Genomic DNA, 22,961 nt, shown 5'->3' with positions numbered 1-22,961 from the left:
AATAAAATGCAAACTATTTGTAAGGTAATCTTACGTCACTACATATGTCAGAATTCTTGCCTCTAAGTTGGTTGATAACATTAGATATAAAAAAGCAGCTTTCTTTTGCTTGACTTGCATATTTAAAGCCTGTAATCCAATACTAAAACTATTTAGATCCTTAAATTTTCGCATCACTTTTCAAACAGAAACACATATTTCAAACTGTTACTAATCAGTTTGCTTTTTACGTCAAGATCCTTTGATTCTAACTCAGAATTTCGACAAAACTCATCATAATAGAAGTCTTTAATGCGAATGTATGTACATTTTATCTCAAAAAATCTAAATTCTACTGCTAACCTAGATGAAAATTTCAGCTGAAAATGAGTGTGTTATCAAACTGTTTAAGAAAACATTTGATAACTTGACAAATAGCACAAACTTCAGGGTATGTGTGATGAAACTACTATAAACCAATGGCATTTCATTTTCCCTATTCTATACTCAACAGTCGACTGAATTTACATCACAGTTCATGTTTTTATTTTCATTAAAATGAGAAACACTAGATGTATATATCTTAACCATATATTGATGGTTGAAATAATTAGTTGATAAGGTTGAGGTGTTCTAAACCACAGACGACTATTGCGTCGTTTAGATTCACGTTTGGCTGTGGTTTGTTTAGGCATAACTATTTCAAAATACCTGACCATTTTATTCCAGTTGCTTGTCTATAATCTTTGCTAACACTTGATAAAAAACAGGTGTCCTAAAAATCTTTCTAACCTAAGAGATCCGTAGTTTTCATCAAGAAACTGTAAACTAACCCTACAACTTGTTTGAACTATGATATTTAGCGTCTGATTGGAACTTGAAATTGTTTTAACAATTAGCCGAGCTGGTTTGAAATAATTTGCAATTCTAGCTTAAACTCTTCCGGCTTTTGAGCTAATGAAATCAGGCTTCAAATGGCCTACAATTTAAATTTCAGCAGCTATGCTTTTATCTAATGATTTCAGCCAACACTAGATATTCACTTGTTAATATGTTATGCCGATCTCTTTAGATAACATGACTTATTGACAATAATGAATATACGATTATTAGGAGATCCATAAATAAAAATGTGATAATTACCTATCTATTCACTAAAAGGTAATACAATTCATTTGAATATGATTTGTTAGCCTAAAAGCAAACTACGTACATTTCTTACTTATTTGCTTACTTACTCTTGCTGCCCCTCATGGAGGAGTATAGACCGCCCACCAGCATTCTCCATCCAAAACAAAACTCCATCAAAATTCTCCATACAACTCTGTCCTGGGCAATCCTCTCCAGTTCTTTTCAGTTGCTATTCATCCTATTAATGTGTTCTTCCGATTCTCAACTCAGAATGTTTTTTGGCCTTCCTCTTTTTCGTTTCGCTTTAGGATTCCAAGTTAGCGATTGACTCGTGATGAAGTTTGATGATTCCCTCAACGTATGTCTTATCCACTTTCAACATGATTTCCTAACTTCCTCTTCAGGTGGAAGTTGGTCTGTTCTCTCGCGCAGTAGGCTGTTGCTGATGGTATCCGACCAACGGACATTGAGCATCACCTATAAACTATTGTTTATAAATACTTGTACATTTTTGATGATGGTTGTGGTAGTTCTCAAAGTTTCGGCTACGTACAATAGAACTATCTTGACATTCGTATTGAAGATTCTGATGTTGATGTTGGTTAACAGTTATTTAGAGTTCCAGATGTTTTTAAATTGTAGAAATGATGTTCTTGCTTTGCTGGCCCAAGCCTTCGCATCCGTATCAGATCCTCATTTTGCATCAACGATACTGTCCAAGTACTTGAAAGATTCCACATCTTCCAGAGATTGTCCTTATATCTAAAAGTTAAAAATCCATTTTCGTATGTCTATAAGCTTAATGTATACAAAAGATATCAAAATCTTTGGGGGAAAGCTATAAACTCCACCCCCATATATAGGTAAATAATATTTAATCATTGAATTTCAGATTTAAAGGTTAGAGTTCAAATGCTTGTAGGATTCACTCTCATATCCAAATGTTGAAATTAATTTTCCGTCAATATCATTTAACCATATTTTGTTTAAATTTTATATAAAATACTTTATTTTAACTATATCATTGTTATTGTTCAATGTTCAATTTCTTTTTCCAGTTATTTATACTATATCTGAAACATATTACATTAATTTTTATGCAATGTATGCATGTATTGGATTGTTTAATAGTTTATTTTTAATCATCTATTCTGTTTGTGGATTTAGTCGTTGGATGAAATGGTCTACAAGGTTAGTTGTTGTTTTTTTTCTAAATTTTTCTACACTTTTGTAATTGAACTGATATAAATGAGATCGTTCCAAATTTTACAGTCCATTCTGAAAAAAACCACCTAACATTTGTAGTCATGAATAACACTTATCATAATCCAAACTCTTTAAGTTAAATAAAGATGACGATTAGTTTATCTGAAAATTTCCATTGGAATGATCTGAAAGTAAAAAGTTATTTAGATATGTTTTGAGTGCTCTCAGTTAAACGGTTTAGTAAAAAACGGTAGCTTTATATCGAAATGAGCTTCTTAGTTATTTCACAAATCTTAAATCAGCTTATTTTAGTGACTTTAATTTTGATACGGTCATTCATACAGATTTCATTGTTTTTATCTGTCTTTGTATTTTACTTGCCTATTTTTACGGTTGATATTTGAACAGGTTATTGTTTGACGTTTTACTAATCGGTTGATAAATCAGGTTTACTGATTACTGATTGATTTGAATCTTATCCTTCCAGAAATTCTCTGAATTCTTTTAAAATTCCCACATTTTAGAATGTTGAAATTGTTTCAGTTAGACTTACATCTACATGCGTTGGTATCAGTGATGTTATATCATATTGTTTGATGAATAACTTATGTTTGTTTATGGGTAGGTGAAGGGGACATAAAGAATTCATTCCAATGTTTTACTACATTTCTACAAGTATCTTATTATTATATGTCATCTGTTACATTTATTAGCTTGTTATTTTAATGCATTACAAATGAATAATGCTTTCAAAATAACAAACAAGGTACATTTTTCTTCTAAATAAATAAAAACTAACAATATGGTGTGTGTTACTGATGTCGACAGATGTAGGCAATATGTATCACCAATCAAAAGTGACAGACCTAGAAGCAGAAGATTAAAAAGATCAATGAAAAGAGAACGAGAACAGTGAGAGACAAGTGTGAAAATGAAGAAACAATCAAGTCTGAGACAATTGATTTTCATTTTTCAAATGAAGTATTTACTGTATAGTTCTCAAATTTTACTAAGACATTCTGTAATCTTGTTATGTAATTCATCCGATTGTCCACAGTTTTGTTCCCATTCACTTTACGAACACATATTGAAAAGAAAACAACAATTTGACTATTTTTATTTAAATTGTACACATATTAATCTATTTTCATTATTTTATTAACCTTTTTATTCAGTTCATATATTAAAGGTACTTAGTTATCTCATTTAATTTATTCATTCATCCATTTACTTAAATGGTCTCTATTTTATTTTGTTTTGAATAGATGATATTCTATTCATTGTTTTATTGAATAATGATAATAATAATAATAATAACAGTGGTAATAATACTTGTTAGAGTAAATGAATAAAGTATACCCATTTATTATGTCAATATTCCTTTTTAGTCTTTTGCTATATGTATGTGATAAATGTTGTTTTTACTTTGGCTTACTCTCCCTCTCTCGCCCTCTCTTTTTATCTACTTATGTTGTTTTCTATTTAAATGTTTGTTTCTATATAGTATACTATATTTGTTACCATTATTTAGTCTCATAAATGTCTTCTTGTATAGAATGTCTAATTTTCTCTTTCTTTATACTGTAAACAGTATGTATGTAATACTTTATATTCTAACGATTATTCTATAGAATTAATTAATATTTTGTTACTACACTAGAAAACCCTAAATCAAATGGACTTATTTATATGTTTCATTGTATAAAACAATAATTTCATCCTTATTTTTTCATACAAATAACCATTTAATTGTAGGTAGGGATAGACTGTAGGTATAGACTTTTCTTTATTACTGATACATTAGATTCCATACTTTTCTTTCATAATAATGTGAATAAACGAATTAGAATAGTTATTATTTTTTTTATAGAACCAAATGTTTTTTTCAAACAGAATGTGTTCTCTTTCATTCGTTCCCCTCATAGTTTACATTCAATAGTTTTCTTCATGTTTACATAACATTTCTGAATACAGATTTTGACGCTACAGTTTATCATATGTTGAATAATTGAATTATTAATCTATTTTAATCAACTGTTTAATCATCTTGTTAATAAAATATAAATTAAGATTACAACCCTCGATCACTATAACCTTACAGTTATTACCAGTGGTAAATATGTTGATATGATAGTGATTAAGAAATACTACTATCATCAATAAATTTGTCAATACCAGTAATGGGATTAATATATATACTACTATAAATAACTCGATAATAATAAAAATAGTAAAGTCACTACTGCCACTATAATTATATAATAATCATGAAGTTTCTAAATTTAGCCAATCGGGACGTTGTTCGATGGTAATAAACACATTATCAATCAAAATAGTTCTGTTATTAATCTAGAAAAATAGAACCTTAGTGTTATTTTTTTTACATTTTCAGTCAAGTTTATTTCAAAACTATTGCACAAGTAGATGGCTATCAGGACTCAGTAGCTAAGTGGATAACGTGATGGCGTTTGAAGCGAAAGGTACTCAGTTTGAGCCTCAAAGTGAACATCAACTCTGAGATTCAGGTACATCCAGATGACGAGTCCCAAATAGGACGATTGTGCGTCCTAAATTCCACTGCTAGCCACTATCCATCTTTGCTTATGAGAAAACCAGTAAAATAATTTATTCAACTTATCTAATATTGAAGAAATTACAGAGCCAACTACTTAATTAGTCAATAGCTGATCTTTGACAAATAGTTACACAGTTTTGTAATAATTACAAATACGTTAACTTCCTTTCCCTAATGTTTACATTTGAATTTAACATTTTTTTAAAAAAATTATTCAGTTTAATTGCATCTGTATATTATCTGATAATTTTAGTGAAGTAAATTTCTTATTAGGTTGGATGACCGAAAACATTTAAATTGCTGACATATTGTTGACATTATTCAATGAATGAATTCAGTTTATTTCTTCTTGTTATGATTAGGATTCAACAGGTTCAATAAACTGAGAGTAGATGAATATTTCCTTATAATAACATAATAATATACAAACAAGAAACTTAAACGAAGTCAGAACACGCTTATCGGTTTTATTATTATCGATTGGAATCTTTAAGTTTCTTTCCATATTTCATCATCATTCTAAAAGTTGACTTCGTCATAAAGCTTATGTACTATTACATAATACTAACGGCAATCGTGCTTAATACTTTATGTACAACAGTTATGTATGATATTTTGTTAAAAATCATAGAAGTATATATATATAATCAATAAATATGAATAATATCACTATATGAAAAAGAAACATAAATCACAGGGATTTTCCAAATCCTTTTACAATTGACTGGTCACTGGATGATAATCAAATTTAAGGTATGTTAAATCCTTATTGGCGCTGGTTGAATTCGATCAGTTGAGTTGCATTGTGGTCACTTATCTCAATGGCTCGATATTGTGTGCACTATGTTGACATGTAAAGGGATGATTCGAGATAGTCAAAAGGAAAAGTTAAACCTAGGCATCTTGCTATTTGCCACTCGTCATTAAGGTATATCTGTAATCTTAAGGGAGCTAATGCTCCTTGACGGGTTCGACCTCGTGTCAGAGATGTAACTACTCAACAGTCCAAGCCGTGACTAACCTCCTGTAGGACTGAGATATATTTACAACTAATTCAACAGTGGATAGTGTTTAATGTCCTGATGTGAAGTCCTTCTTGATTCTGGTTAAATTCTACTGATCAACCATATTGATGAGTACCTAGAAGCAAGAAACCTAGGCCCAGGGTTTCCTGACGGCTATCCCAAACCACCACCTTAAATTTCTAAATCAGACTTCCATGATGTTAGATTAAATGAACTTATTTAATCATCAAATGATAATTGATATATGTATTAAACGTTCTGTCATATTCTTTGTTTTCGATTAAATGAAATATATCAGCCTAGTATCTGATTTTGTATTCAATACTAATTTTACTTTGCGACAGGTCAACAGAAGAGATATTTGCTATGTTTGTTTCAATGGCATTTCTATACGATGCTGGGAACGATTTGTATTCAAGTACGTATCTATTCATGCATATATATATATATATATATATATATATATACTTTCTCTGAAGAGGGATTTATTTGTTGAACTTCATATCACTGTAATAAACAAACTATCAGTTTACTGTTGGTTTCTTTGTTCCCTTTATTTGAATTACATTTTACTCAAATCACTAGTATAGGTTTGAGTTTCATTTATTTTCTACAAATTCACTGAATATATTTCTTAGGATGAGTACTGCTAAAATTAGGATAGTTTAAGTTGCAAAACGGATATGTTTCTATTGGCTTACAAGTTCCATTTATGCATGTATTCAAAATGAATCAAAATAAGAGGAAAGTTTCAGGCACAGCATAAAATGCGAAATTATTTGCGCTAATTTAACTTTTTAAATTCAAATATCGATGTAATTCTAATTCAGAAAATAATTAGAAATATTCAGATCTTTGTTAAGTTTTTCCTAACCTGATTATTTTGCACACATTACTACTAGTGCCAGCAAGGAACTGATGAAAACTTCATGGTGTGATAGGCTTTATCAGTGTGTAATTATTTTATGGCTGGTAATGACTTGGCGCTCACAAAACCGTTGTTCCATTTTAAGTGGTCGATAGTTTAACGTTGTATTTGGGGATTGAACAAACAGATAGCAATTATTGATTGTGAAAATAACTCAGTCTTACAGAAGATTGTTCGCAACCCAAATAGTGGAGCAGTCATTTTTAGTAATAAAATGAACACTAATCTTTTCAAGATGAAGATACACCTTGATGATGAATTTCAACTATCACAGAACTTAGTTATCTGTGTTTTACCTCTTATTACCTGACAAAATAAATCTTATCGTTATTTAATAATATGTTATAGAAAAAAGATATATTTGTGTTGTCTCCGTATGAAATTCGTCCGAAATGTTGCTATATACGAGATTGAACCTGATGCCTGAAGATCCTATGATGAACTTGATACATTTACCCTAGTATCAGAATTCATGAGCTCAAATTTCCAACATTTCAATAAATTTATATAAAAATTACATTTTTGCCGATCAGAATTAGTATTGTTGCACATTTTGGTCTCGATCTTAAGTAATAAATCACATTATCCACAGGAAATTAATAATCATTTATATAAAATGAATAACGATACTTATTTAACTGTTCTGTCTTAGGGTATTGATATAACACAGTATTAAAGTAAGTTAGCACATCATCACTAATAAGTACACATTTATGAGAATAAAATTAGTGATAATACTTAAGAAAATCTATCTACATAATTGTTAATATAAAACATGTATAAATTTCAGACATAGTATGACCTATCAATAGTAACAACAAGTAAAGTTACCGATAATAAAAAGTTAGCACACAGCAACAATTTCCTTTTATCAGAAGAGGGTTGTGTGGAGATTTCAGTAATTTTATATAGTTGAAATCATGAGTCAATTGAAGCTAGACGATCATGGAAAACCTGGAAGCACTGGACGACCGTTTCGTCCCATTGTGGGACTCATTAGCACTGCTCATCCACGATCCCACCTCGCGAGATTCAAACCCAGGACCTGGCTCTACGAGGTATTTCCTGGAGTTCTAGTGAGAAGTAGTAACTAGTGGAGTTCAACCAGATCTGTTGGGAGATATCAACTTACTGAAGACATTGGTGAATGGTTGCTCAATTTCCTTTTATATTTAAAGATTTCATTCTTTACAATTTAGATATAATATTGACGATTGTATTTGTCTAGGTAAAGTTGAGTATTTGAATAAAACAAACACTTGTAATAAATTCTTATACTGTTGAATAAAAAAGGAAATGTTATAATTAATTTGATAAATTAACTTTGATAATTTAGCTTTACATAAAACATAAGTGATGTTCTGCTAAAGGAGTGAATTATATGTAATTACTTACTTACTTACGCCTGTTACCCCTAATAGAGCATAGGCCGCCGACCAGCATTCTCCAACGCACTCTGTCCTGGGCCTTTCTTTCTAGTTCTATACAATTTTCGTTCATTCTTCTCATGTCTGTCTCCATTTCTCGACGTAATGTGTTCTTTGGTCTTCCTCTCTTCCTTTGGCCTTCAGCAGTATATCTAATTACCAATATGTATATTCACGATCCTATTTCACACTATACTTTATTTGTGATTAAAGAAATTAATTACACAATTTATCTTTGTTACTTTTTTTATTTCCCAATTAGTGAGTTATATAAGTATAGTACTTATGACAGATTTGAAAAGTACTATAGTGATACTGCCTTTTTTCCAACTACAATGATTTGCTTCATTTACATTTGTCATTTTCCACAATATCTTGAAGTAAATTGTTTTTTTTTATCTCATTCTCACCCTCTCTCTCTTTATTCTTTTTTCTCCATCTTTTTTTTGGTTTATTCAAGCGTTTCAAGAAAATTATCATTGTAAATTATCAACAAATTATTCATTAATATCAAATGAAACTTTAAATATTCAGGGATTTGATATAAATTTCATTCATTCAAACTATTCATTTAGTAGAATTTCTATAGAAAATTGTCCTGAAATATTATCATCCAAATCATTCCCATCATTATTATCATCATCATCATCATCAACGTCTTCTACACTCTCATCATTACCATCACAACATATAAATAGAAATATTACAATTATTCAGTCAGGATGTCAACGTGAAGTTGCATTAGTTTATTTAGTTTTACTTTTAGGTACAGTATGGATTGCATTGAATCTTTTAAATTTTACTAAAACGTAAGTTTATTTATTATTAATTATGAAATGTTAATAGTTAATAATAAACGTTATTTCAAGATTGTTCCATTTAAAGAACTATTACAGGCTTATTATCAACTATAAATTGACATTTATTGATTTGATTTGATCTTATTACTTGTTTTAATAATATTTATAAATAGAATATGTCTTAATCAAAGGTGTAAATAGTATTCGCATTAATTAGTCACCAAGTAAATACTAAAATGTTTGTCTAGCCCCTAGAATATAATGAAATCTATCGGTCACACTATGAGAGGATTTCATAATATTATTCGAGATTCTATAATTTGTCAGTTCAATCTAAGACAATAAAAAATAGAACATAACATTGATATCACATACTTAATAATCAATTTTGTTTAAATAAACATGTGTATATCAATGGACACCAGATTAATGTGATGATAATGATACTGGCTTCAATATTTAAATGCGAATAACTTTTTAAAGTATTAGTTCAGATGGCTGACTATAAGTCGAGAGAAAATGTGTATGTTTCCCACAAATGCCTATTTTAAATAAATAATTTAAACTGTTTGTCTGCTGTGAACAAATATATTTATCATTTAGAAGTGCTTACAGACATGCGATATACATAAACCATAAGTAGACTTATTCAATATACTTTTCAGTAATAAAATTAACCATTTTAATTCCATGTCACAAATGTCTATTTACATTTCATAGTTGTGAAAAACATTGCCCCCAAATGCCCTGGTGCCGTCAGGGTGAGGAGAGCCAGCTCTCCCTCTCGAAATGTTTTCACATGTTCACGCGTATACAGCCACTACCAGGGAAGTCCTACTCACTGCCTTCTTGTGGCGGGGTTGTTGTTTACGAAATTGAGAGGACGAAAAGCGACTGTCCAGCGCTTTAACTGGGTTAGTGGATATGCAGCATCTACCTAGGTAAGTTGACAAACCCTGATTGCAAACCAATGGTTCACAAGGGCTCCAGGATCCAGAAGGAACAATTGGCGTATGAACCAACTGTTGATCACCGGCTACCATGAAAATGCTTCTCCTTACGTTGATCCACTGCTTTGTGGATCAGACATTGAGGTCGTAGGCTCCGTGTATGCCTACTTTGGTCTTGGCACCCGAGCAGTATAATAGCCCACTCATAAATCAAGTAACTTGTTTGGCGCTTATGTATTCGGTACCCCTTTGTACCATTATTTATGTGTTCAAATAAGTAAATAAATAAATTACTGACTAGACAAGTTGAAGTGAATGCTCCTTCAAAGAATTTAGTGTTCTTTATCTGTAGTGAAATGAATAATTGAAAAACTTACTTTCTTGACTGAAATAAGCTATAAGTAAAGAACTATATGTAGACCCTTAATAAATATGCTTAAATGCTGACAAATCTTGAACACTTTTAAGGAAAAGATTGATGTAAAAGAGAGATGTATATTTTTTGTATCAAAAAGAAAAATATCTGCAAAATCATATTCGAAAAAAGAAGAACGAATAGTGTTCAGAAAAATAATAAACATCTCTGCAATGTACATATTTTTTGAATAAAATAACTGCAATTGTCCTAAAGTTTAAAGGTTAAGTAGTTGAATTCATGAGTCAAATAAAACTAGACCACCATTGAAAACCTGGAGTCATTGGACAGCCGTTTCGTTCTAGTATAGGACTCTTCAGCAGTGCGCACACGGGATTCGAACACTGGACGTATCGATCTCGGAAACGAATGCTTAAACTCTAGACCACTGAGTCATTATCCACCGGTGATAATGTTTAACCTCAACTAACCCACGAAATTGGGCGACTATCCACCAGTTCATTTAATATTAAACATATGATAACTGGTATATATCCTTTTTCAATACAAGGAAACATAAACATTGAATGAGTCGATTCACACTAATAATTTACCAACAAAAAAAGTGATCATTCAATTCTAATTGAATAAATTTTAGAAGAGAAAAACATTAGTTGATTGAATGAACACTTAGAATTAAAGTTATTATTATTTTTCATCAAAGTAAATTCAGTTGTAATAGTATAGCTATGATTTACTTCCAAATAATAATCATGAATAGAAATACATTACTAAGTGTTTAATACTTGAATTCATAAGTCAATCTAAGCTAGACTACCATTGAGAAACCTAGGACGAAACAGGAATCTAGTGCTTCTAGGTTTTCAATTGTAGTCTAGTTTAGATTGACTCGTGAATTCAACTATTAAAAATTACTACAATCTCCACAAATCTCCATTCTGATACAAACTTTTTAATAAATTATATCTATCTATGGTAAACGTCTCATAATTGGTTAGTAAATGAAGTTCCATTTAATATAACAATCATATTTAGATATGTTATTCATGTTAGATTCCGATGATCTTTTTCATAAACATCGTTTAGAATTGATAGAGGTATTCACACTATTTTTACTTCAAAACTGCTATAATGGGTTCAATGATAAATGTTTTGAATGAATAGTTCATAAACTTGATTTCAACCATTAGGATTTGCACTAACATAATTTCGTGGTTTCCATACATTTTGAGACAAATTGTTTTGAAGATATTCGTTCAAATCATGATAAAATTCCATGTAAACCATCAAAAGCATTATTTTGAATAATCTTTGGATATTTTATCAAGATTTTGCTTGTCATCTTAACGGAATATCGGGAGAATTCTCTTTTATTACAATGACTATTAACCAGAAAACTGGCGAAAAAGAACAAGTCACTATCACTGGAACTTTTCACTTTAAGCATGATAAATTAATGACATTTTTTACCATTTATGGAATTCGAATCGAACTATGCTTATCAGTAAACTCCTTCCCAAAGTAGCTCTAGATACTGATATCATTTGAGTAGATCAAATGGATTACATAAAACTGAGCTGCTTAGTTTCTAATGAGTAACTAAAATATTACCAATTAATTACTGTTCTGCTCAAATTAGAATTCCGCTTGAATTCACAAAGATTAAATTCAAGTTGAAAACTTTCATAAGATTTTGTTGATCAATATGAAATGAAATAATCTACATCTTAATGTGAAAATCCCTTAACATTCATAATGTATGACTACTCAGAGTTGTTCCGTCATCAAGAATCAGTAAACAGCATAAATTTGGTTCATTAGTCATTTCAGTAGCTTAAGTTAATTTTGGATGTAGTCAAACACAACCCTAATGGTTTAATTTAAACCCTTTAGAAGCCTATTGAACAAATCAAGATGCTAAATATAGCTTGTCAATCAATGACATTATTTTATTTTTGAGGTCATCTCGCACCTCATTTTGAAATGTTCATTCTCTTTGGAACCAAAATAAAAATTGTTTATTACAACTTAATTTCTTTATGTGCTCAATTACACTGGCATATTCGAGGTTTTCTTGGTACATTATAAACTTCCAGCATTATTCACCAATGATTGAATATGTGTATACTAAAGACTTCAAACAGTAGTCATTTATTATTTGATAACCACAAAATAATTATTTCGCATCAAAATTTAGACTACAATTCTACCAAATACACCATTTTAATTACAAATATTAATTAATAAATGCATTCATATAAACCTTAAGTAAAAACATATGTATAATTTCAGATAGGGGTTTTGTGAATGTTCTAGTGATTTAATAGTTGAGTTTACCATTCGATTAAGAACTTGGAAGCACTGGACGACGGCTTCGTCCTATTGTGGGACTCCTCAGCAGTGCGCATGCACGGTCCCACCCATGGGATTCGAATCGAGGACCTATTGATCTCGCTCGCGAACACCTAACCTTTATGCATATTTCAGTGCATTAATAATATTTAAACTATTTCAATAAATTACATAAACATCAATATGTAATAAACGAGAAATATTTGTAAATTGAACATTAAATGCCACATTATATAATATTGCTTAACAAATATATAGTTCTCTTTTCCCATTTTCATATGTATTATTATCTTTAAGTCATTTACCATGCTATCTTTGTATCTTTATTAAACATAAATAGATAAGCATTCATATATGAATAAGTGTAAGTTATTGGAATGGTGCTTTCTTTCTTCATAAATATTGCATTCTTTGTGATATGCAATAGGGTAAACGACTAGATTATTATTCTTTTTATTTTGTTTATTTAATGTAAAGATTTTATGATCACAAATTCCATCGGTTAGATCCTAGATACATATATATCTGTACTGATTTAGCAGAGGCTATAAAAAGTGATCTGTAAATCTATTTTCTTTTTTATATCTAACAAATAGAATTCTTTTCATTAACTATTTTGTTACCATTAAAATACCAACTACAAAATCACTATTAAATCAATGGATATTAAATATTCAATCTGCTTTATTAGTGTTACAGTTATAGCTAACTTAAAAAATTTATGATCAGATCTTACTGTTGAAATGAATTAATCAAATGAAAATTAGATAACTTGGACAACTATTCTGATCTGAATTAGTCGATGTGTTTTTTATGAGTATTTATTGAATAGTCAATTGGTGGGCATTAATCAGTCATTGGAATCATTAGTTATCTTTTAATCTTTGAATTATTTAATAGTTGAATTCATGAGTCAAATAAAACTAGACCACCATTGAAAACCTGGAGTCATTGGACAGCCGTTTCGTTCTAGTATAGGACTCTTCAGCAGTGCGCACACGGGATTCGAACACTGGACGTATCGATCTCGGAATCGAATGCTTAAACTCTAGACCACTGAGCCATCATACAACGGTGTTAATGTTTAACTTCAACCAATCTACGAAATGGTTGTTATATATTTTAATGTTTGCTAATAGTTGTTTATATTACAAATAAACCAGATCGCACCATACCACAAAACAGAAAACAACAATTGTACAGCATCAAGCCAAAAAGTGGCTGCGATTGTGAGATACTGTAACTAATAAATTAGGAATAACTTAAGAATAGTAAATCACATAATAACAATCAATAGGCCAAATGGGAACTAATAGTAAAAGGAATATGAATATACATACAATATAGTTACTTGTTAGTTATACAATTAGAATATATATAATAACAGTTCATAAATGGATCCTAGCAGTTACCATTCACTTATTCTTCGTCCCAATATAACAGCATATTTCTTAACCAGCTTAGTCAACTAAAGACCTAATGATTACTTCGAACGTTTATACATCTCCATTAGTTCTTGTACCAAAGTAACCAGTTATTTATCATTTTGATTTTGATAAATCACTACAATAAATAAATTGTGACTAGTACAAATACATTGACCTAACGAATTTTAAACATTTTTCGAAGCGACACAACGTCAAAATATCTTAGAAAGGGTAAAACAAGATATTTTTCTTTAAAAATGTAACTGATAAGAACTACAAGTATTCATCTTTTATATGAACATAGAAGTTTTCAAATATATATATAGTTGAAAGCATGAGTCAATTGAAGCTAGACCATCAAGGAAAACCTGGAAGCTTTCAATTATGAAAATACTGAAATCTCCACAAAACCCCTTCTGATATATATAGGTCTGGAGTACAATGGTAAATTGTAAACTCTTTATTCGATGTATTATAACTCAATGAAATATTACTAGACAAAAAAGAAGCCATTTTGGTTTTCTCAATCATGTTAATGTAATCAGAAGACAATGAAATATGAGTACAGTCATTGTCATATTCTTCCTATTGACCTACCATTAACTTAATATGATTTTCTAGAAATTTAACATTAATACCATGAAAAGAGAGGTTCTTGTAAAGTTGAATATATAAATGTTTTTAAGTATTATCTAATTATTTTGTTTGTTGGATAATATTCACTGTTTTTTTTTAATTTTTTTTAATAGACCATTTCTTACTGCTACAAAACGGGAAATATTAACAGACTTTGCTCTACCTATAGCAGTTGTTAGTATGTCACTTGTTGGATCCTTAATATTTGGTGACATAAAATGTAAGTTGATTGAATATTATGTTAAATGAAATGTTATATTGAATTCACAGGCTCAAACCTTCCCACTAACTGAATAAAAGCGAAATCATAAATGACGGTGTGTCTGTGATACTGGATAATATACCATTTTGATTGTCAATTTTTGTTAACTTAGGTAGACCAGTAACAAATTACCAACTACAAGTATATTATGACTTTTTTCCTGTTAATAATCATTTGACAAAACCGCCAATTCGAATACCGACTTATATGACCTCGTTCTTGTGCTAAAACAATGATACGCCAAAACTGAACTAGCAGCCTTGTGTCTACTCTGAATTCTTATTGGTCCTTCTCGCCTAACCCTGACCGTTGAGTACAGAAAGCATTCTCAGTCTCCACTGTATGAATAATACATTTCAGATATACGTAGTTTATATACAAGCAAATCAGATCGCATCACACCATAAAATGAAACATAATAATTAGATAAGATCAAGACAAAAGTGACTGTAACTGTGAGAATGTAACTAATAGGTTGGGAATAACTTAAGAATAGTAAATCGTATAATAATAGTCAGTAGGTCAATTGAAGGCTCTTGATGAAAGAAATATAAATACACATAACCCAGTTACTTATTAATTATACAATGAGAATATATATAATAACAGTCTATAAATAGCTCCCGGAAGTTACCCATAATTTAATCTTCTCCGGATACAACACAGTAGGAAAATCTGTATCAGTACAAAACAATAAGGAAACTGGTGAATCACTGCATTATTACAACAAAATTCTGTCCCGCTAAAATACCATTAAGAACAGATATTAAAAAAATTAGTTATATTATTCATAGAAACAGTAATCACAACATAAAAGATCAATACATCATAATTTTTTACTCTTATATCAAATGAAATTTGTATCCATGACTTGAAATCTTGATTAATTACCAAACAAAGTCTTTTAGACAGAAATTTTATTATTAAATGTAAATAAGATATACATTCCTTTGAATGTTTTTGATAAACACTATTAACAATGTATGCACGCTTGGTTACATACATTTTGAATAAATGATCAGACAAAAGTAAATTCATAAATGAAAGTGTAGGCGGATAACTAGGATGATATGTGGGTGTTTCATGTTTTCTTTAACTATAATTTCTTTTTTTCAAAAAAAATATCTTATCTCTATATATGTTTTAATGAAATAAGCAAATATGAATGTGTTTAAAATCTTTTATTGGCCATATGTTCATACTGTGAGTATTCCCTCGATATAGCCTTAATTCACAAGAATTATAAGCAAAGATGCCTATATGCCAATTAATGCCCTAAATATCAATGGGGAGATTCAAACAAACAATACCAAGTGAATTTAAACTTCACCCGATTGCACAAACAAGTGCCTCTCATGACTCAGTAGGCGAATGAATAACGCGATGTCGTTTGAAGCGAAAGTTACTGGGTTCGAGTCCCAGAGTGAACATCAACTCTGAGATGCAGGTACATTCAGCCGATAAGTCCCGGATAGGACAATTGTGCGTCATGGATTCCACTGCTAGCCATTATTCATCTTTTTGTTTATAATTAAATATTTGAGTTTCCATTTTGTAAACTCAGTTTTTTGTCTTAATGTAAAGACAATAAAATTATAACTCATCATCTTATCAATAGTCCTAGATTGCTTTAAAAATGTATATTTTACTGAAATGAATTAAATTTTTGTAAAAACAAAAACGAACTTCTCAATCAAAGATTTATATTATAACTAACAATCATTTCTTGTTATACGAGATATTAAGTTATCTGAAACAAAACGTAATAGGCATCTCAGAAACTAGAATTGAGTTTGAGTTTTTCGAAAAAAAAATCAATTCACATATGACTTAAAACTAGAAAACATAATATTGTTTTCTATTCAGTGTATGTATCCTGCGTAAATTGATATATTTTCATTTGATTACGTAAATCTATCTTGTCACATTGTTTGTAATAAATAAAAAATGTGAAATTTTCGAATACGTTTCTATTGATTGAATTCTGTTGAATGAAACTGTAGTAATCAGAAATATTGACTTCTATGTTGTACATATTCTTTGGTAAAACCTGTAGTAGACAGATAAGTTATAGTTGAGATCATGAGTCGATTGAAGCTAAACCACCATGGAAAACCTGGAAGCACTGAACAGCCATTTCGTCCTATTGTGGAACTCCTCACCAGTGCGCATCCACGATCCCACCTCGTGAGATTCGAACTCAGGACCTACCAGTCTCACGCCGGAGCACTTAACCGATAGACCACTAAGCCAGCCGGTATCCAACTGTGTTAATGTCTAACTTCAACCAACCCACGAAATTTCCTGGGGTTCTAGTGAGAAGCAGTAACCAGTGAAGTTCAACCAGGTCTGTTGGGAGATATCAACTCACTGAAGACATTGGTGAATGGTTGCTCAATTTCGTGGATTGCTTGAAGTTAGACATTAACACAGTTGGATACCGGCTGGCTTAGTGGTCTATCGGTTAAGTGCTCCGGCGTGAGACTGGTAGGTCCTGAGTTCGAATCTCACGAGGTGGGATCGTGGATGCGCACTGGTGAGGAGTTCCACAATAGGACGAAATGGCTGTTCAGTGCTTCCAGGTTTTCCATGGTGGTTTAGCTTCAATTGACTCATGATCTCAACTATATAAAATTACTAAAATCTCCGCAAAACCCACTTCTGATAATAAGATAGACTACAGTGAACAGATCAGACTGAACATAATGCTGTTGTAATGAAAGAGGACACATTTGGGGACAACCAACTGCATTTCGGTAGGAAATTACAGAGCATATTGGTAAAATATTAGAACCATACATTAAACACTTCATTTGCGAATTTCCATCATTGGTCTTTCAAATTTTGTATGATTCTTCCGATTAACAATTCCTTTCTGATTCCGTTTCAGTTTTTTCAAGTTGACCTTTATAGCTTTCTGCTGCTAGGATTTCCACTTCGGATTGGTATTACATGCTACTTATGTCTGTCGAAATTATTAGCATACACCACACTGTGATCAAAACTAAGCTATTATGTTATCTAAATTTGGATATTTTATAGGTTATATCAAGCTAACAGACAAGTAAATATTGTAATTTTGTCCTCAAAAATGATATGTATATAAGTAAACAGATAAATAGCTACGTTTACTTTTACCCAATTTGATTTCAGTCTACTTAAGACCAAAACCATGAAAACATCATGAACATAGTCCCTAATGAGAAGACAGTTACGGTAGTGAAAATAAAAGTAAACAAGTGAATTTAACAGTCTGATGAATATACCTTTTGTTCAGTACAGTTGTAAAGCATGACAATCGGTAAGAACAATGTACATTTATTGAGAGAAGTTACAATGCATTTACATAATAATTCTACATAGCCTCCAATCGTCCATTTCAATCTTTCGGTATGTTCCATCATCTCAATTGTATTCTCGTTTCATCTCCAAGTGTTCTGTTAATACTGTGCTTTCTATGAACTGAAACTCCTCACTCCGTCTGACGTATGTCGCAACTTCGATGACACGTTTCGTTATATACTGCTTACAAACACCCTTGTGAGTAGCATCTACTACACAGTGACAAACATTTTCTAAGTTCAACTTGACAATAAAAGTGTTTTTTTTATTACATGCATTACCTTTATCTAAAAAATACTACTATTAAATGGGTCACTTTTTTTCGAAATTTCAATTTACCCGCAGTAAAACCATTTGAAGTTGAACCATCCGATTTTATGTTGAACAAAGCCCCATTGAACTTATTAAGTTGGCCTGCTGTACTCGGATCTATTGGTATAGCTATCCCATTATCATTACTATTTTATATGGAACAAAATATTGCCAGTGCTATTCTGAACTCCCCATCTAATAAGTGAGTAATAATTTTGTTTTTCTTAGTTTTTCTTTATTTTATTATTTATAATAGCTGTATTAGATTTCATTATTCGAGTGGACAAACAATATGAATTTTAAAAAGAGAGATGGATGGTGGCGTGTAGTGAAATCCAAGACACAAGTTTCAGTCAACTTGTGATTCGTCAGCTGGATGTACCTGGATCCCAGAACTGATATTCACTCTGGAACACGAACCCCGTACCGTTAGCCTCAAGCAACTAATGCAATATGAATTAAACTCCACCCCATCTCACAAGCTTGCGGCTATTTGAACTCAGTAGGTACGTAGATAAAGCGTTGAGATTTGAAGCAAACGGTACAGTGTTCTAATCCCAGAGTGAACATCAACTCTGAAATGCAGATACATCCAACTAACGAGTCCGAAATAGAATGAAACACTCATGCTGGACTCCACTATTAGACATTGTACATCTCTGTTCATTACCTTCGTGTCTTGAGGCGATATCGACGCAATCTGAACAGGATGTACATACGTCAATAAGAGACTGATCAATTACAGTCCTAAACATTAGTGAGAAGATTCAAAAAGTAAATATAAGACAAACTAATATCAGTTTTAACTTGATCTTATTCAATGTCTTATCCGACGATATTCTCTTTATTTTACACAAAATTCTTATCAACAGTCCTTTAATAAGTCAACAATAAATTTTAAGCTTTAGATTCAAACTAACAAGCTTGATATTTTTAGTATTGTTTCAGCTGATTGAAGCAAAGAACTGAAATTACTGTGATATGATGTAAAATACAGTGTTTTCAAGTATTCAATTTTAGTGAAATCCTTTAGCTTTTGAATGATTAAACTATTATTATAAACCATCAAGAAGTAATCCTTCTTCTTAGTTATGATACATTATTGATGCTAATGGTACTAACATTTGAAATCTTTTCAATATTGTATTTAAGTTGATAATTTCAAGCGATAAAACTGAGTTCTAATAAAATATATTCGTTCATGAAACAAAATAAATCCAGATCAGTGTTAACCTTTTATAGCTCATGAGATTGTCAGTTGAACAAAAATATATTCATGGTTGGTGATTTGTCAGAGGCTTTAATGACAAAATGAGAACCACCAGTAACTTTTGACTATTATTTTTTTAAAATTTAGCTGGTTCAAACAGATTACTAAAATTTCATAAATCTGGGTGATTTTGATCAACTTCTTGTTGCTATCATCATTCAATACTTCCAAGAAATCATTTGCTGCAAAATGAACTTGTCTTATCATTTCATACATTTTCCTGCTTGAAATGATGATCATCATTCTATGTGTGCTGTGAGATTCGACATCATATATTATGATATTTAACTATTATCTAAAAGAATGTTAATAAATTAAATTGGTGAGACAGGATTTTCTAATTCAGTATTGACCACAATCGGGGCATTTAATGCTGACAACCACATTGGTCAGGTCTTCTATAGATAACAGGTTTTTTAAGGTTCATAAAATATTATATTATTTCGTTATCATATTTCAAAATTCTATCGAAGATTAAGACGGTTACTAAATCAATTCAATTATTTCTTACTGGTTACTCGTTGAAATATTTATAGGAAAAGTTTCTTCAATTTCGCTCAAGAAACTGAATTTCAATATTATCGGTTAAGATGCGCCACAGCATAATAGGGAGGAAGTTGCTCTCAACTAGACTTAGACTGCGTCTAATAAGAAATCCTTTTTTCGACCAATTCAAGATAGCTTAATGTGCCTTGAGTAGTATGTCTTAAAAGGCTATATGAGTAAAAACTTTACCTAGGAAAGCACTTTCATTGAAATGTCCACCAGGGGTATTATCAATTAATCGAAACGATCTTCAAGACTAACAGAAGTCAACCAATCTTTAACAAAAATGTACTTCATGTAGAAAATCACTATTATCGATTTTCAAGAGTCATTAACTCCGTAGCTCTTTCGTAATATGTGAGTAGTTGTTAGTATTAATTACTTCATATAAGATAGGAATTTTCGGCCTCCCTCTTTTAATTTGCTTTACTTGCTTATCATAGACTAAGAAAAGGACCATCAAATCATTGGGACTTATTTGTTATAGCACTTATCAACATTATATTATCAATATTTTGTCTTCCATGGGTTCATGCAGCTTTACCTCATACTCCATTACACGTGAAAGCCTTAGCGGATATGGAAGAGCATGTTGATGGTGGACATCATATTAGACAAACGTAAGTTTCATTTTTGATTGAGTTCAGAATAAAACTTGGCTCGTTCAAAAGATAGTGAAAATGATAAAACATCAGTAAAAATAACTCATTTGACGACACCCTTAGAATTTAATAGTTTCCAAGTTTTTCTCTGTTCTATTATCTCAGTATCCAGTAAACTAACTACCTATATTAAATAATAATGGAAATATCTGTTTTACTTTATAATTCTATCTTTGAGGCATAAACTAAAAACATTAAGGGAGATAAAAAAAAAAGCAGATATCAAGTGATTGGAGACGATCATCAGAAATTTTCGGACTTACGTTTCGTACTAGTTAATCTGTGATCTTCATCCTCGACCTCAACGAATTCCCGTAAAACTTTCAGTTCTACAATAGGTTAATCATCATCAGAACAGTTCATTAGTAACGTTTTCAACTATAACTCAGTGTGATATAGGCTTGAATATTAATATAAGTATCTTTCCCCTCAAGATTTTAGACACGCTTATTTATCAGTGTCAGTCAACTACCAAATATAGGATTTAAACATACAAACTAATTGCATAGAAATTTATTATGAAATAGTGTTTTTGAGGGAGATATCAAGATAATCCAAGACATCTTGTTAATGTTAGCAATGAAAATACAACATACGAAGACATATTATTTATCCAGTATTGATATATGGGACTAGACAATGGCTATATATGTGATGTGTGTTTTTATTTTACAGTTATTTATAAGCAAACTATCTTTGTGTTCTTTTTTTTGCTCAGTATTATTCGAGTACGTGAAACAAGATTGACATTATTTATTTCACACGTACTTATTGGATTATCATTAGCAATGATACCTTATCCATTGATTTATATACCTCCACCTGTATTAAATGGTCTATTTATTTATATGGCTATAACAGCTTTACAAGGTAATCAAATGTTTGAAAGAATATTACTTTTTATTACAGAACAAGTAAGTACTATAATTAAATTGTATAAAGTCTTTTCTTTTTCACTTATTATTGTTTGTTTGAATCCAGCTGACGAGTCCCAAATAGGACGAAACGCGCGTCCTGGATTCCACTGCTAGCTACTATCCGTCTTTTCTTTTTGTTTTTCTTTCTGATTTTTTATACAATATAAATTTTTCCCAATATAATAAGGGAGTATTTTAATTGAAACAAAGTGATATACTTTCGTATTAACTAAAACGTAAGTGAATTTCAAGATCAACAGGCTGGACTCCATAAGGATCGATCGTTTACGGACAAAATCGAGACAACACGGATCGCTGTTGAACAATCAGCTGAGCGGAACTCGTCACTATACATCAACTTCCTTGACTTTGAGACTTTTGTGATTTTTTTTAACGTTATCGTGATATCGTAAATTAAATTAAAAAAATGCAAACTCGTTTACTATACATACAAGTTAAATTATTTATTAGTTTTCTGGTTCATTAAAGTTATCAACATACAATGTACGAAGTAGTAGATGAATCTAAATAAAATTTTGATGTTTTAAAATTATAAAGCACACATCAAATAATTTTGATGGTGTTTTGTTCTCTAAGTTGGATGGTTTGGTCGTGGAAATTTCATTGTTATTCTGAAAAACATCATCAGCACAAACTTCAAGTAGAAATGAAGTGTTCGAATTTTTCCACATGCGGCTCACAGACTGTCCTGCAAACCTCGATATTGATTGGTTATTGTTGACCCTTAACCTGTCATTGTCTACTTCTTTATTTTGATTGTATCTCCCATTGATTTGATTTTCGGTCCCATATTTGTTAGTAACTTTTCTGATTGGTT

General features: G+C 30.8%; 1 protein-coding gene across 1 annotated transcript in view; it reads left to right on the top strand.

Annotated features, from left to right (window-relative positions):
- The window catches only part of Smp_136030 (putative anion exchange protein), a gene marked incomplete at its 5' end in the record, with an annotated part of 52,299 nt that overhangs the window by 24,588 nt on the left and 4,750 nt on the right, over window positions 1–22,961 (top strand). Inside the window, 6 exons of the mRNA XM_018789505.1 lie at window positions 6,261–6,334; window positions 8,732–8,845; window positions 14,964–15,032; window positions 18,762–18,930; window positions 20,988–21,164; window positions 21,925–22,120. Of these exons, the coding sequence (XP_018654942.1) occupies window positions 6,261–6,334; window positions 8,732–8,845; window positions 14,964–15,032; window positions 18,762–18,930; window positions 20,988–21,164; window positions 21,925–22,120 (799 nt within the window). The remainder of the gene's footprint in view (window positions 1–6,260; window positions 6,335–8,731; window positions 8,846–14,963; window positions 15,033–18,761; window positions 18,931–20,987; window positions 21,165–21,924; window positions 22,121–22,961) is intronic.

This window comes from Schistosoma mansoni, chromosome W, assembly GCF_000237925.1.
Source record: "Schistosoma mansoni strain Puerto Rico chromosome W, complete genome".
Taxonomy (NCBI): Eukaryota; Metazoa; Platyhelminthes; class Trematoda; order Strigeidida; family Schistosomatidae; genus Schistosoma; species Schistosoma mansoni.
Note: the sequence above shows the minus strand (reverse complement) of the source record. Positions and strands in the feature narration are given on the sequence as shown.